Below are 17,268 nucleotides of genomic sequence, written 5' to 3' on the forward strand. Positions count from 1 at the left end.
AAAATATAATGGCACTGTAGCCATCTAGAAGGATGGCTCAATTCTTTTTTTTCCCTATTTCTACACAAATATAAAACGGTTTATATATCCCAAAAAATTGTGACAATTACAGATATTTTAAATATAACTACCTTTTCATGCTAGAAATAACAATAAAGGTTGAATAAAAAAAGGAATTACATCCAATAAGTTTAACAAATATGTAATCATTAGTTCATAAAGGCTATGAACTTAAAAACACTAAAACCAGACATTTATATGCCATATTTTGTATTAGCAGACATGTATTGGAAATATTTGAACGCATTAATGCAATCGTTCAGAATTGAGATCGTTAATATACACACTCTTTCAACTGAACTATGAAAACAAATTTGGCCAAAGCAGAGAATCTGCATTTTATATATAAGCCTTTGGACTCTTGGACTTTGCGAGGAAAACCTGCAGGTGAGCAGCACAAGGTAAGTGTGGGTGGGTGGGCCCATGGGGGTGCTGGGGGGTTAAGACCCCCACTTTGAAAAGCACTGCCTACTTATAGGGCCTCATTTTCCATGTATGGGGGCCTCCTGTTTTTGCGAATGTATTTTTTTTCAACATGGTGTCTGCCTTATGAGAAATATATGGTCATGAGCATCCAGCCTTTCCTACACACCTACCTACTGAACACAGTGTTATACATTCTTGCAAATTGGTAGGCTATGTGGCAATATAAAATATCACTATGCCAATTGCAAAAAAGGAATAAATCATGTTATTTTGTTATTTTAAAATGTTTATTTTTTATGCATCAATTGAAAGAAAATAAATGATTTTGTTGACTATATTTTGTTACAGGTTGAAGTTACTTTTTCCCTTAGGCTTTGAGTGAATCATATTGTAAAAAAAATAGATTTAGATAGAATACACTTATATATTGCTACTTGGTTCCTCTAAAAAATAAACGATGTTAAGTTTCAAGGGCATTTTGGGCTGCCTCAATTTGGGCTTACTTTGGCCAGGGGCAGCCCTGGATAGTCTAATTATTACATGACAATCGAATCTCAGTCAATATTGTTGTCCTCCAATCGCCCTCGCTACGTGTCCTTGCACACAAACGTCATTCTATCCCTGCTTTAGTCAGCACCGCAGACTGTCAGCGCATGGTCAGCAGCCTCCCATTTGGACCTCACGAGTAAAAAGAAAAAGTCTGGACATGGTTCCGCACTCAGTTCGGTAAAGCTGTGTTCCCAGGACTCTGGATGCTGACTTTTTTATTGACGGACACCTGACGCTCTGTGTGGGATGATGACTCATAAACCGACTGATGATGACTACAAATATTTTGTGCACGCACCCACGCTCCCATGCACTCTTTGGCGCGCGCTTCTCCATGTGCACTCTCACACAGCAGGAATCAAAGCCTTTACGTCAAGCCAGACAGGAAGAAGAAAGCGAAAGCTGATGACACGATAGCTGGGTCCTCTGTCCCCACAAAAAAAAAAAAAAAAAGTAAGTGATTTTCAGAAACGTCTGCGAGTCCGAATCCGCACCGGGGTTACTAATATCATAGCTGAGGCTTTTTAACATCAACCTGTGAGCGTATCCTCTGCAAGGTCATTCTCGGATCTCTTTCTGACTGGATGATATTCTGTGTTTTTTTTTTCTTCTGTCGCAGATGCACATCCGCCCCTTTTGCCTATGGATGCGCCTTCCGGCTCCACTTGGATTTCGCCTGTGTGCAAAGTAGAGCAGAGCTCATGGCAGGCATCAGATCGCCATGAACCATCGCACATCTGATCCACTTCGAGAGAGAAAAATTCGACGAGAGGGATGGAAATGAAAACCCAACAATTCTTGCTCGCCATATCGGCACTCCATCTCTGCACTTTTCACCAGACAACTGGCTCCAGCAGATCTCATCGCAGCAGCTTAGCATCTTCAAAATCACTATCAACATCATCCCCATCAGAGGTGAGAGGCAGGATTCATTTGGGGACGCCCCCAAGCTGGTTAAAACAGACTTTTATCGGCTCCAACTATAGCAATCACAGCCACAAAAGTAGGCCATCATCAGAACAAAAAGAGTTAACAAACCAGGTGAATAGCTTTCCTTTCACCACCAGAAGAGGCAATGTTACTACTGTGATATCTAAGAGGTCTGGCAGGCGAGCAAGCCAGATGCCTGAGGAAGGAGAGTCACCTTTGTGTGCCTACCGAGTGATCGAGGGAGGCATTGGGGGGCAGTTGTGTTTTAGAAACACATTGTCTGGGTACAAGTGTCATAAGGCAGACTGCAGGACAGTCGTGTCTCTTCGGAATCTGGTTGTGAATATTCTTATTAATGGCAGTGTACTGTTACAGTGGACCCATGGCTCAGAATCCACAAATACTGGCCAAGATATAAAGACAACAGAGACTGCTGCTGGTCAAAAAAGCAGTGAGAATCTTGGAATGGATTTAACAAGAGAGGATACTCTTAGGTCAAGTTCTGTTTTCAGTGGACGTCGGCACAGAAGAGGAGGCTATGAACTAAGCTGCTGGTGGAATGGAAGCTATACTCAGTTTGAGTGTGCTGGTGTCCATCTTGGATCTGGCTGCAGGGACTTCCTCCTGACCGAGCTGCATGAGAACATCCCGTACCGCATCTGCTTGCGCTCCCTGGCCCTCTCTGATCCAGTTTTGATAGCAGACCAGCAACAGGACTGCGTCGAGTTCACCCTGCCACCTTCTGGGATGCAGGACATTGTAATCGCCATGACAACAGTTGGGGGAGCTATTTGTGTGATGCTGGTCATCATTTGCTTGCTAGTTGCATACATCACAGAAAACATCATGAGCCCCACAACACAGCACACATACTCCTACCGCACTCATTCACATCGCTGAGGTTTTTATTGCATTCAGAAACTGAAAAGAGAAATAATCTACATTTAACATCTGTGATGACCATATCTAATCTCATAATCATAGTCACTCATGGTCAACAACAAAATGTTTTAAATAACATCATAATAAGATTTACAGATCCATCATGACCGAATTTAAGCACAATCAACTGTGACTGCAAAAAACATGCCTTGCCTACCTTTGCGAAGACTCTGAACCAAAAGTACTGACAACCTACATTTAATATACAGTAGATTACAGTGTTGTGTTTTTGTTTGAGTTGGTCTGTGATTGAGTCTGTCAACCTAAGTGCTGACAGTATTTATAGAGCAATATACAACTTTTAAAAAATTCTTTCTTTGAATAAAACCGAAACAGCTACATGTGACGCCTGTTAAACATCAAGACTAGTCCCATTTTTGCTGCTGGGAAAATCAAACTTTTCTGAATGAATTTTTTTACTCCACAGAACAATTCTGAAATGTAGTTTTTCTTTCAGGTCTGTATACAATATATGTGTTGATACAATTTTGTGAAGGGCAATGCAATCTGGTGTACAATCTCTAAATGCTTAACATCTTGAGTAAGGATGCCTTCATATCATGCTGTGAGCTAGCCAAATAAAGTACCACAAGGTCAATTGTGATACATTACAGCTGTCCCTATTTTTAATTTTGTGTGTGAGAGAGTGAAGAATTAACTACACAGGGATTTGAATCTTGAATACATACTTGCCCTGTATCTCTCTGACGAAGGTCAATTACACAATAAAAATAATGGGGCCAATACTCACATCCTTATATTCAAAGACTTTCTGGATCATTAAACAGCGTGCAAATATTTTTTTTATTACGTTGTTTTCTGAAAGTGTTGAAATAACCATACACAGCAGGTTTTGTCTTATTAGGGCTTGAGACATAGGCCTGCACAAATCTCCTTTGTCAAAATGCCAAAATACGTCACAAGAGTGCAATCAAAATGGCTAAACAGAAAAGGTTAAAATCTCTGACAGCCTTTATTACCTTTATGTCATCATGGTTTACCATGAAGGCTCAACTCTAACTTAAGTAAATTTAAATAAGCTGTTAACAAATATGTAGTTCCTTAATAAAAGAAAGAGATTAAAGAGATATGATTGCAAATTTGACTAACTATGTGCTCTTTCATTGAAATATTATTGTTCCAGTTGCACTTTGTTTTGTTGAACATGTTCCATGCACGTATGTAACGTAAGAAAAAGTTGGGTTTTTTACGCACGTCAACGTCGCCACATTTTCTCGGCTTGTGAGAAGCCCCGCCCACAAATGACATCGCTAGTTAAAGCTTTATTTAACGGGGCTCCGCCATTTTAACTTCCTGCTTCCAAAGAAGAACAAGCAGATAGCGTAGTCTCTGTTGTTGTAAACTGTGGTTTATTTAGCGTGACATAGGGGTTTGTTCTGATTGTTTTGTCGCAGGTACCGAACTCAGTACGTATATTAGTTTCCTGACAGCGTATCGTTTATTTCAGCCGGAGTCAAAATGCCGAGCCACCCGCTGCGTGTGGCGGTTGTGTGCTCGAGCAACCAGAACCGCAGTATGGAAGCGCACAATATCCTCAGGTAAAGATGATGAACCACCGGGATGAGACAAAAAAAAACACATTCAAAGGACCATGACGGAACCGAAAATGTGTGCGGGGACGAGCCTGTTTTCTAAACCGGCCAGGAGCCACGCTGACATGGTGACACAGTCCGCTGGGCCTCTGTGCATTAACAAAGGACTCGCTCGTCTTCTTTTACTACAGGGTTACAGTGGATCTGATTTAACTGGGTTAAGGCCAGTGTCTGCCCATGACGCGTTCATAGATGAAGCATTTTAACAGATTAGGGACATAAAAACACCGGCTGAAGTTGTGAGGTAGTTCTTCCTCCTTCATGATGACAAGAGCGCCCCCTTGTGGGGAATATTCCGGAAAGGAGAAACTGCAGCTGGTTAACACTGCCATGGAGGAAATGTCTTCAATACTCTTTCCTTTTTGCTCTCGAAACTAAAAGTGTTCAGTGGCTTGACAGACCATTTACATTCGGTCTTATTTCGTCGAAGCTTTCCTTTTGTCATTTCAAAGCGTTTTTTTAAAAAAATAAATATTTTTTTTAAACAAGTAGCCTACTAGAGGACGATAAAGGCATTACTGCCCTATTCCTAAAAATGAACCTATTAAGTAGCCACTGTTTTATTAAGATAATTGTCTCTACACCCTTCATCAAGATTGAGAAGCAATAGATTATAGTGAAGTAGTAAAACGAAGTTCCACTGACTCAGACACAGCACTGGAAAAGACAACCTATAAATGGTCCTCTATAGTATCTCAGTAATAACACCTGTACAAGTACTGTTTTTTTTCTTGTGTTGTTTGCTTTTTGGATCTAAAGATGTTAATAGAAAATATTTAATTGTCTCTCTTGTGTTTTCATTTTTGCAGTAAACGTGGATTTGACGTACGCTCGTTTGGGACAGGGTCTCATGTGAAGCTACCCGGTCCTGCCCCGGATAAGCCAAATGTGTATGACTTCAAAACGACTTATGTACAGATGTACAACGATTTGGTCCGCAAGGACAAGGAACTGTATCCCCTTCTCACCCTCTCTACCACTCGCATACATGCATTTACAGTGTACTGAAAGCCTGATTAGTAAGCATGGCTCACGTCCACATATTTTGTGTAGACATTAATCCTTGTGGGAGTTCATGGAAGTGTGACTTGCACAGCAAGTGGGAGCACAAGAGCGGAGAAAGGTAAAGCAAAGGCAGGTATACAAACTGTATTACTGATGCGTGCTTTTGTTTAAACCCATACAACACAGGGACAGACGAACAGGTTGTAACCCATCAGCCTTGGAGCAGTAAGTGCCTTTGGTGAATATCAAAGTGTTACATTTTTGCTGATATTTTTCAATTAAAATTAAAACTGTACTCACTCCTAAAAATCTAGTTTATATTTTTGAGTGTCTGCATTTTTGAGGTTCTTCGTGTTACCACTGTTTCCTTTCAGTGCAGTTTTCATGTCTATCCAACATGCATCTTTTTATTTATTTTAAATTCAAGTTTTGAAGCTTTAGTGTTGAATGGTTTACCACACACTTTTTTTTTTATATTTACTGTAATTGTTAACTGAAAAGGTGGCATGTTATCAGTGAACACTAAAAAACAACCGTAGGGAATTGCATCAGCAAAGAATAACAGTGGTCACATGTAGAAAGCTTATAGGCAGTACAAGCATTTACCACAAGGTCAATTGAAAGATTAGAATATGAAGTATAGTCTTCCCAGACAGCGTTTATACTAAGTCAAGAAGGAACTGTTTAATCATGTGACAGGAACTACTATTCATGGATGTCTATTTATTTAGATGAATGTAGTTTTGGCTACAGCAGAGCATTTGATCAAGCTGGTGGTGTACCTCAGTGAGTTGTGTACTGGCCATCTTAGAGTAAATATGTAACTTGATGCATTACAAATCAAAGTCCTCAGCAGACATGCATCCATATACATTTAATTTGACTGTTTTCTCATGACATCTATTTGTTTCTTGACGTTTTCCTGAGATCCTGACTTGTAAATGTCCTCATCTCCACATAATACTGGTTTCCCTGTGATAGGGAGTTAGTTTGTGGAGCTCTTGAGATATTGTCTGAAATGAACTTATCACAGTAAAACCAGCATTATATCGAGGTAGCAAGATAAGTATGTAGAGATCTCAAGAGAACAACTGAAAATGACTGTCACCAGAAAATGGATGTGAATAAAATGTATGGATAAATGTTTAAGCTTAAGGCTAAGAGAGAAAATAACCGATACTGAAAGGGAGGAATGCAAAAGCAGCTATTTTTGTGTAGTACAAATAATTCATGTCCCCACTACCTTTAAGATCTTTTAGTGTAGTGTATTTAGTTTTCCTTCAGGAGGATGAGTAGTTTTATGTCGAGGTTAAATGGTACTTATATGGTTCCTCAGTTATTTCCTCTCGGTTTGATCGAGTTCATTAGGGATGTAGATTGAAAATCCAGATTGAAAAGTAGGAGACGTGCTACACTATGTGCTTCTTTTTAAATTGTGACATTGCTAAAGGTTAAACTGGATTCCAGTTGAATTTTTTTCAACCTCTGGTTGGCTGACAAGTCCAATTGTCAAGAACTACAAATTGAGTATTTTCACATATTGCGTCCGAGATTTATTTTTTTGTTAATTCCTGGCAACTTTACATAACTCCCTAGTGTAGAAAGTTTCCTTTTGTTACTTAAAAATAAATGCATGGCAATGTAAGATCTGCTGTGGTTAGAAGTGTTGCGCAGTATGTAAACTGTTATTCTAATCTGTAATAATCTCTAAAAAATGTACCTGCCTGTATCCTAAAATTTGCCTTGAGGCTTGTAGATAAATTAATAGTATTTAAGCCTTTTCTCTTTTAGCAGGCTGCTATGGAATGCTTGGCCTTTCTGACACCACTAGATGGCGCTACAGTTTATCAAATACACATACTTGGTGACACCATTCAAATGTGCACATCAAGGCATTATCAAAGTATAGTCTTATTTTAGCTCATGAAAAAGTTAGTTTGAAACCGTCTTACTGCGTGGCTGCAGATGGTCTTTTGTACATAGTTGATTGACAGCTCAAAGAGTTAGTGTTGTATTTCTATTTTGAATGTTTTGCTTGCCTCGACTGTGTTCCTTGACCTCCCCACTCTTAAGATACACACAGAACGGCATCCTGCACATGCTGGACCGCAACAAACGCATCAAGTCAAAGCCAGAGCGATTCCAAAGTTGCAAGGATAAGTTTGACCTGGTCATCACCTGTGAAGAGAGAGTCTATGACCAAGTACTGGAGGGTAAGAATATGAATATGAAACAGATTGAATTAATGAAGGCATGCCGAAGAACACTGCTTTTTACTACACACAGTTTTGATTGTGGGCCACACTCTTTCCTCTGTTGTTGCATCCTAGATCTGAATTCAAGAGAGCAGGAGACTTTGCAGCCTGTGCACGTCATCAATGTAGACATTCAGGATAACCACGAGGAAGCCACGCTGGGCGCCTTCCTTATCTGTGAGCTGTGTCAATGTGTGAGTGTTTCCTACCAGGCTTCTTCTTGTGCAGATACACAGATGGGCATAGGGCAACAAACAGCCATTTATGCGTTTTGGAACATTCTAGATCAACATATGCTGTTAATCCAATTTACACAATCCTCAATATAATATAAATGAGGATGCTTATGGCTCACCTCATGAAAATACAGCAAACCTATACAATAGACTCATTAGAAATTTACCAAGAATGACTTTAGTGCTTTGGTGTTAATAAGCCGTGTTTATGCAGGAGATTTTTTACCATGCTTTTTCCTCTGCCCCTGCAGATCCAGCACACTGACGACATGGAGAATGAAATCGACGAGCTCCTACAAGAGTTTGAAGAGAAAAGCAACAGGCCTTTTCTTCACACTGTCTGTTTCTACTGATAGAAAATAGAATTTTGCAATAAACACAGGCCCAGATCACAAGCAATCAAACAATAGTATATAAATACAAACACTTCAGAAACCAGTACAATAACCCGCATAGAGACACACAAACACACATACTCAGAGCTTTGGGTCAGGACCTACAAATGGCTGGTTTCAGAGATATTGGTGATGTTTTGTTTCCCTCTATGCATAGGATGAACCTGTGCTCTAGCTTTGCCTTTATTTCTCTGGCTCAAGGTCAGGCCAAGGTCCTCTCTCCATGTCAGTCCAGTTAAACCCTCAACCATGTCTCCTCAGGGAGAGCTTTAACACCCACACAATCCTTTTTTTTTTTTTATAAGTGGTTCAGATTTTAAGTACAGCATATTAATGCTGACTCTTTTTCTTCAGGTGACATGAAATTACTATTGATTTAAGAATATAAGTCAGATTTGTATACCAGATCTGTAAAAGTGTAAACGTGTTTATTTGGTATGACAGAGAATAGAAATGATTAAACTGAATGTTTCTTTTCTTTTGGTGCGACCATGTGATGTAGCTTAGTTAGAATTAAGTTTAAGTGGGTGGGCTAACAATGAATAACCAAACCTAGACCTCTTTGAGGCTCTCCTTTGTGTTTCCAAAATAATGTGTTGATGCATATTTAATCTTGGATATGCTATTTTCAGGGCATAGGTTCTTTTTTTCTTTTTTTTTTGTAAATGTTAAAACAAATGAAACATTGTAATTATTTGCGAACTGCAAGCTCAGCTCAGAGTGCCTGATATTTCTGTATGTACATATGAATCAACAAAAAAAAAAAGAATCATCTTGAACAAAATGTCATTGGTTTTATTTTATTTTTGCTAGTTAATGTTTGTTTCTTCAGAGATTCAAGGGTACCAGGGAAGCTCGGTGAAGCTGTCACCAAGAGATGGTTAGTTTTGAATAGCTCCTAACAGAAGGCCCAATGTTACAATGTTTGTGTACAATTAGGACTCTCTGAAGATCTATTTTTATTGCACTCGCTGTATAGATTATAGGTTACACAGTTAGAGAACGCTAATGTGTGAATACTTAAAAATAACTGGAGGTGTCTAATATAAATGACCACCTTTGACTTTTTTTTTTGAAATTCTATTTCTATTTTTAAACTCTATTTATCCCCGTGGGGCAATTAGCGCACCAAGCGTTCGACCACAGGAGCATCGAACTGCATACACCCTGACAGAGCAGGGGGAGCTATTCAGTCAAGTGTCTTGCCCAAGGACACATCGGAAACCAGTTTAAATGACAAACTTGCCATGATATAATGCAAGTGAAAGTTAGTTTCAGTTGTCTCTCAAGACTGTCAGCAGTTGGGGGCCCCAAGCAATTACCAGCCCTGTCTGTTTGACAAGCAGCACCTCTGCCAGTGGTGTTGGTCAGCCATGCTACCGGGAAACTCTGAAACCTATATCATCTGGGAAAACTCTTCTGACCCGGCTGAAGACCTTCGTTTGTTTGTTGTTGGTTTATTATTTTAGGTTTCATCTCCGGAGGTGGTTTCAACTTGTGCTTGTCATTTGGGTACGTTAATGTCGCCCACTCCCAATCTTCAAGAGATGTTCAGTCAATGCTGACGCAGAGTTACACAATGTGGGCCTATAGGCCAGCCCAAAGGTAAAGCCCACTGCAGTAATTTGGGGGAAACTTTTTAGACATACAGCACCAAGAGATTAACATGTTTTGTCGTTAAGCCACATTTGTATTGATGTTTTTTCTTTTAAATTGACACAATTCGAAGGGTTGCAATTTAACCTATGAGTTTCAAAGATAAAATATCAATTATGAGGTTTCACTCAATGCTTCAGTCTGAAATAAATATTGGTTCCCCTAATACTCTAAATGTATAGCTCTGGAAAGAACAAAATGAATACAGGAAAATAGTGTCAGGCTTTATTTCAATCAGAAAATAATTTATTTTAAAAGATTTACTCTTTTCATTGATCAACAGGTAAGATTGATTTAAGTTTATTTGGTTGTAACCCTAAAAATTAATTTAAAAGCAATGATCCATTGAAATGTCATCAAAAAATAACTTTTGAAAATGAAAAATATTTCTCAAATTATTTACTATTTTGTGTTATAGTATGTGTTAAAAAAAACTATAGTTGTGCTTGATAAAAGATTTATACTAACACTAATTTGACACTCGTTTATGGACTATGTTTAGTTATATCAATTTATAAATACTATATAAATACTACTTTTGTAAACAAGTGTTACAAAAACGTTTCTCTGGGATACCCCAGTAGAATGGAAGACGACACACCATCCACTGATCTGTCTCTCTAGTAAAGGCATAAAAAGCTGGAAAAATAATTACCAATTGTTGGATAGTCCAATACATTGCTTCCCAATTTTTATTGGCTTGTGAACCCACTTTGACTTCACCAAACTCTGGTTACCACAGATATCCAAAACAGGTGCAACTTTTTGCTAAAATAACTGGTTTTCAGAAAACAGTTCTACTGCAAGTAAACATTTATCTTAGACCACATGTAGGCTTTTTGTATGTATAATATTATGGACAGAGGAAGAAAGGATGGGATGACATTTCTGCATAATCGATGACAAAGACTCTGTATGTCTGGTTTTGGCATTGGCCAACAGTAGCCTGTGTTCAGTTTGTTTTAATACATGTTATATTGATCTATAAATGTACATTTTAAGGAAACCCCATTTTAATTCTTCTGTGATCCCACATAAAGTCGGAACCCCAAAGTTGAGAAAGCCTAGCCTAACACTTGATGCTGTACATGTAACATCCTAAATTGTCTGACGGGAGTTTTACTATTTGGCCGATATTAAACAAAGGACTGTGGGATACCTTGACTTTGCCCTGTAGAAGAAGCTTCCTCATGTTCTAGACCATTACCTTAAAAATAACATACCATGTTAATACCTATAGGACAATATTGCTGCCTCATCCAATCGAACACCTGCAGTGCTTGCACTTTGGCCATTATGTACATCACATGTCACATCATTGAAAGATTCAGTACAATGCAGCTCTCTGAAAGAGATTTTAACTGTTTCTAACTATTATCCAAGCTACTGGTCTAATTATTTAATACAGATTGTTTCTTGGAATATAAAAAAAAACAGGAGTAAAGTTTATACAAAAACATCCATTTAATCATTCCAGTGGACACTCCACTGTGCACAACACTTACATACTGTTTTATCAGTCTGGTTTCACATACATCTTTATGATCATACATTATATATTAGAATGTTAGAGCCTCAGGCTTCAGTTTTGTATTGAAAAGTTAACTGATTACCTCTTCCAACCAGTTGACTTTTTTTTACCTTCTGTTAAAGACAAGCCGGACAGACTTTGAAGTCATGACCCGTGGACAAGTTGAAGGGCCAGTAAACTAATTTTTCTACCACTGAACCATCTACCAATCAAACTGGAGTTCCATCATTTGGAGAAGATCCAGTTTTGTCTTTCTTTTCAACTTTGCCCTCACTGTCAGTGGAAACAGCTGGCTCGGTCAAACTCTCTGCTGTCGTTTCAGCTTCTGCTTTGAGAGCAGCTACAAAGTCCTGTTCACTCTTTACTTCTGCTGATAGGTTGTTGTCTGAAGAAGGAGGTGGTATACTTGCACCTTCTTCTTTTGTATTATTCTCAAGAACTGGGGCAATCACCTCCTCAGCCAGAGGTGCCTCAGTGAGTGGCAGAGTGAAGCCCATTTTACCTCCACTGGCTGTCACGCCATCTTGGGGAGTTGTTAGAGTCTTATCCTGAGCCCCCTCCTCCCCATGCAGCCAGTCCATCTTCTGAAGGTGCTGCTTGACAGCGTCATCAACTCGAGCGTCAATCATTGCCTCCGTCAGGACACCGTCTTCAGATGAATATGCTGCTGCCTACAGGAGAACATAGGCCAACACACTCATTATACACCTTGGTTTATTCATGTGAATGAACATTTTAAAGAAATTAAAGTTACAATTTTGAAATTGAAATGAACGCTGCGGTTTTTAAGTCTGGGTTAACAATGACTACTGTGAACGTACCTGCCAGGCCACTCCAAGCTTAGATATCTCTCGCCCTGACATGCCGTCTGTCCGCTTTGCTATCTCAGAGCACTTTTTACCATAGTCAAACTGTGCCAGCTTCATCCTCCTGCACAAAGCCACACACACGTCAAATATATGACAGAGAAACAAAGACAATGAGAAACAGTTTAGCTTGTCGAAAGTGTCTGAATTTCATCCTGATCTTGGTACAGCCTTTCTGTCACTGAATCAATATCATACATCCTCTAAAATCCCAAACAAGTTATTCATCGGCTCAACTCAATTCCTTGTTTCAGTATGCAACCCTGGTTTGCAGTGACTTGGCTTCATGCCTTGTTCAACAGCTGTGAGGATTGTACTCACTGCCTCCCTCCAGTGGCGGGTTCCAGCACATATTTGTCAAAGTACAACCGCACCAGCCTCTCCCTCTCGTCGGGCCCCGGCAAAGCAAAATTCACGATTTCATCGATACGGTCGTTTATGGCCCAATCAAACTGCTCTGGTTGGTTGCTGGCCAACACCATCATAAATCTGAAATCGAGCAAGAGATCAAGCAGGTGAGAGACATGTTGAGGACAAAACCACTTATATTAAATAATGGGAAATTAAGTGAGAAGTAGAAAACATGCAAGACTCTTATGTACAAATATAAATTATGATTTACTTGTTGCTCTGCTCTCCAGTGCGATATAAGAATGCATTCAAAGTAGCTCTCAGGTCTTCACTGATTTTTTCCTGCAAATAAAGAATGTAAGATCATGTAATTAAAAAAAAGCTGAATATGGACCAAACAAACAAAGAAACCTTCAAAGACTGCTCCGAAGTAAAATGTATATGGACTTACAGTGGATCTCTTGCGAAGGAATGCATCAGCTTCATCAACGAAAAGAAGAAGTCTGTAACAGGACAAAAAAAACCCAACTGCTATGAGAGGACTGCACTGCTGTGTATCGTTAAATGAGCATCCACATGTCATAAAACATCGAGCAACCTACCCGCGTCGACTGGTGTTAGCCCAGTCAAACACTTTGTGCATGGCTGTAACACCATCACGGCCCATGGGTGCCACATCACCGCCGGTCATGATTGCATAGTCCATCCCAGAATGCATGGCCAGCTTCTTCTCGGTGTAAAAGGAAATGACTCATAGTTTTTTTTGTTTTTTTTTCCATGCACTGAAATTATGTACTTTATTTAGGCTGCAGGTTTACCTTCGCAAAAAGAGTTTTGCCCGTTCCTGGAGGTCCATACATCAGGATGTTCCTGTACAGGCCATTGTTTTGCCTTGTGTTTCTTGTTGCTATGGCGACATCACGCACACGCTCCTCCAGGGAAGGCTAAGAAATGTAAAACATGTATTTATATATATATATATATATATTTTTTTTTTACAATTAGCGTATCTAACATGCATTTGCTTCAAGATCATCACTTACGCTGAGCACAACTCCCTCAAGGGCATCTTGAGGTTTGCTCCTTAGCCGTTTAACCGTCTGCATGATTAAAAGGAGAGACCAATAAAGGTATGATTAGCATTTTAGCGTCTGTAGATACCCAAATGGAGGAAGAAAGTTGAATTGGTACTTGGCTACCTTGACTGGATGCTTGATTGCCTCCCCCACAGTGAAACGAGATGTTTCCCGCACCAGTGATGGCTTCCCAAGCCTTGCCTCGATGTAACGTCCTGCAACCCCCGTGGCGTTTCGGGCTGTATAAACTCCCACAGCTAAAAGGGTCAGACCAGCGACCTAAAGAAGTGACACAGCGGCAACACTATCAAAATTCAGATACTGCTTACAGTAAGGACAAGTTGAGAAAATAATATCTCAATTTAACAAGCAAGAGTGACCTATCATCAAATAAACCACTCTGGGGTAAAACACAAGAAGAATGAAAGACTTTAAATAGTAGTTTGATTAGTGGGGGGGGCGCTATAAACTGGGGGCCTGAGGGCACTACCTCGAACTTATTGGATAGGACATGTTTGAAAATTATTCCCCATGCTTTTTGTACCCCACTCTCCATCACTTTTAGCACACCTTCACAATACAATAAAAGGATGGAAACAGATGTCTCACCGTGGCTGTGACTTTATCCCAGTCTGAAACAAAGGCTCTGAATCCTTCTCCAAACACGGCACCCGCAGTCCTAAAAGCAAACACCACTTCACTGTTAGGCACGCCTCTTGGCTGTTTACAAGATGAAACTGAGTCTGCAGTTAGTAAACAACTGACCATTCCTGTGTAACAAACTTTCACCACCATGTATGCTGTAGTCAGAAACCTGAGTGTGTCTTACTTTATGGACTCCAACACAGTCTGTCTGTGTTCTGCAGCCTTCAGCCGAATCTGCTCGCGAATGATATCAGCATTTTCTCTCTCCACGCGAGCTCGTGCTTTAGACTCTGCCTCTATGCGTAGCAGCTCGTTCTTGTGCCTCAGCTCCATCTCATGCTCTATTGTTGCTGTTAACATCAAGGACATGAACAAAAACATTTTATTTTATTTTATTTTTTTAAAAAGAAGTCTTCTGTGTGGGATTCTGTCATCAATGTTACATTGATTTCTCACCTTTCCTCATGGCCTCCTGTTTGTGTACAGACTCCTCCTGTTTGCGGAGGTTCTCCTCATTCAAGGCTTGCTGTTGAAAACACAACTGTCATTATTTAGACACCAGGTCTTATTTCAAAGCCTTTTGGACTTAATGTACAGGAGAGGACTTCACCTGTTGCCTTAGTTGGTCCTCATATCTCTGCCTGGCCAGCTTGTCTTGATACTGAGCTCTCTGTAATGGGACAAAACTGTTCACCTAAAGCTCAAATCAATCTAGTAAACTATGTTATGTGATTATTCTTCACTTTGGAAACACATGAAGATAAAAAGCATTTCTATTCCCACCGCTTGATGTTGCTTGGTCTCCTCATTCAGAGTTTTTCTCCTCTCCTCTCCCTGGATTCGTACTTGGTCGCCTTTGAGCTGCTCTAATGCGGCTTCATACTCCTGTTGAAAAGGAAGAAGACAAATATTTGTTTAATTGGTTGTGCAAAAAAACAAAACAAAAATCCCTCATATGTCACAGGAGTTTAAATAAATGGAGCTCCATGAAGCGTCTTCTGGTGTGCAAATTGAAATAAACATTATATCCACAATTGACATTTAATTTTTTTTGACAAACTACAAATATGGCAGCCGGCTTCGTTAATCTTAGGTTTCAGTAAAAAAAAAACCTAACACTCAAGATGGGTCTTTTTGTAATAAAGATGCAGATAAACTCTTATTGCTGTTATGTGTTGTGTTTAATGTACCAGAGCATACTTTTTAAAATTCTCTATTTTAATGTTTTAAGCAAACAAATTAAATGGACAAGTAATAAAACATAAGAGCAATAACTTAAAAAAAAAAGACATGTTTGTGTCTCAATCATTTACCATCTCATAATATTACATGAACATATTTGCAATCAATTTTAAATAAGCACAAATTAAATGTTGTCTGAAGCAGATCAGAATACAGAATAGGAATTGGGCTGAATCCGTTACCTTCATTTTGCTCTGATGCTCCATCTGAGTGGACTGCTCCTGCATCCGAGCCAAATCCAGAGCTTCTTTGGCATGTCCTGAATTGATGCGATTGAATTAAAAAAAAAAAACACACAGAAGTGATGAGTTATAGGGCTTCAAACATAGAGTTTTAATGATCAGTTTTTCTGTGACATATGGAAGACATCATTCAATTTTATTTTATTTGTATAGCACATTTCATTCAAAACGTAACGCCAATGTGCTTTACAGAAGACAAAGATAAACACAAAGACAACACAAACTCATTAAAAATAATAAACAAAACAAATCAAACAAAACAGAAAGATAAACTAGCAGCCAACGGCACAAGAGAAAGCAATGTTTAAAGACCAAGTTTAACATTTTCTACAGACCTCAGATCAGCAGGTAGTTTATTCCATAAAGCTGCCCTATGGTGACTAAATGCACCTCCACCAGATGTGGTATTGCCTTGGTATTATCATTACTTCTCACTATGTACAATTCTCTATTTATTTGACTCTTGAAAACATTTTTTTTTAATCTTTAACCTTTTCGGTTAAGTCGAACAAGTGGATGTTGCAACCTGAAATGACCTTTGAACCATGTCCTCAAGTCTGAATGAAGCTGAGTGAGAGCAGGACAGCATTGTCTGTTTGATCAGTCGTTAAGTTCACACATATAGATTTAATGAGATATACATGGGCAGCTGCTGGCTTTGACTTTGTGGCTCATTATCTAATAAGCTGCTGCATGACTGAGGCGACCACCAGCATGGAGCAGGGAGGAGCTGGTAACTGGATTATCTTCATCTTTACTGAGTTGTCGAGACATAAAGCAGGGAAACCTCCACTCCGGTGTGTGGACGTCTTCCCTTTTACACACTTACGGGACTTGTCGAGCTCCTTGGCAGCCTGGGCAGCCCGCTCCAGCCCGGTGGGATCGAAGTTGCTCCATTTGTCCTTGGCTTTATCTCCGCCGCCGCTCGAACCTCCTGCAGGTGGAGGAGGTGGAGGAGGCTGAAGAGGGAGACCGGGAGGCACATCAGGCTGCCCCTTATTCAGGCCGAACAGCCACGACATCCTGAAAACAAGAAATAAAATACAATTTTGCCGGCTCTGTGAGAAGCAAGAGGTTGCAGCTGCCGCTGAACTGTCACTTCACTTCCTCCACACGCGTGTCACGCCGCAATACTCTGCGCGTGCGTAACGGAGAAGCTGAAAAACAACAACTCTGATTGGCTGGTAGCAAGTAATCATAGCTCCCATTGGTTATCCCATTTGCTCGCTTCATAGAGGTCATCCATGT

General features: G+C 39.8%; 3 protein-coding genes across 3 annotated transcripts; 2 read left to right on the forward strand and 1 right to left on the reverse strand.

Moving 5' to 3' along the window:
* The first annotated feature begins 1,061 nt into the window (after positions 1 to 1,061).
* fndc10 (fibronectin type III domain containing 10) lies at positions 1,062 to 3,914 on the forward strand. The gene is made up of 2 exons (XM_079341860.1): positions 1,062 to 1,488; positions 1,655 to 3,914. Exon 2 carries the CDS (start codon positions 1,810 to 1,812, stop codon positions 2,863 to 2,865), a length of 1,056 nt encoding a protein of 351 aa, XP_079197986.1. The 5' UTR covers positions 1,062 to 1,488; positions 1,655 to 1,809; the 3' UTR covers positions 2,866 to 3,914.
* A 251-nt stretch (positions 3,915 to 4,165) lies between these two features.
* ssu72 (SSU72 homolog, RNA polymerase II CTD phosphatase) lies at positions 4,166 to 8,889 on the forward strand. Its single transcript, XM_079340899.1, has 5 exons — positions 4,166 to 4,466; positions 5,330 to 5,473; positions 7,599 to 7,738; positions 7,856 to 7,974; positions 8,268 to 8,889. The coding sequence occupies exons 1-5, from the start codon at positions 4,387 to 4,389 to the stop codon at positions 8,367 to 8,369; spliced, it is 585 nt and encodes a 194-aa protein (XP_079197025.1). The 5' UTR covers positions 4,166 to 4,386; the 3' UTR covers positions 8,370 to 8,889.
* A 2,623-nt stretch (positions 8,890 to 11,512) lies between these two features.
* On the reverse strand, positions 11,513 to 17,240 carry atad3 (ATPase family AAA domain containing 3). The gene is made up of 16 exons (XM_079340585.1): positions 16,850 to 17,240; positions 15,961 to 16,037; positions 15,320 to 15,421; positions 15,147 to 15,206; positions 14,993 to 15,062; positions 14,721 to 14,886; positions 14,501 to 14,570; positions 14,015 to 14,170; positions 13,859 to 13,915; positions 13,634 to 13,759; positions 13,418 to 13,542; positions 13,267 to 13,318; positions 13,087 to 13,157; positions 12,786 to 12,953; positions 12,420 to 12,528; positions 11,513 to 12,269 (listed from the first exon to the last, which is right to left on the reverse strand). Exons 1-16 carry the CDS (start codon positions 17,040 to 17,042, stop codon positions 11,808 to 11,810), a joined length of 2,064 nt encoding a protein of 687 aa, XP_079196711.1. The 5' UTR covers positions 17,043 to 17,240; the 3' UTR covers positions 11,513 to 11,807.
* Between the last annotated feature and the right edge of the window lie 28 nt (positions 17,241 to 17,268).

Source organism: Symphodus melops (assembly GCF_947650265.1).
Source record: "Symphodus melops genome assembly, chromosome: 4".
In the NCBI taxonomy this organism is placed as follows: Eukaryota; Metazoa; Chordata; class Actinopteri; order Labriformes; family Labridae; genus Symphodus; species Symphodus melops.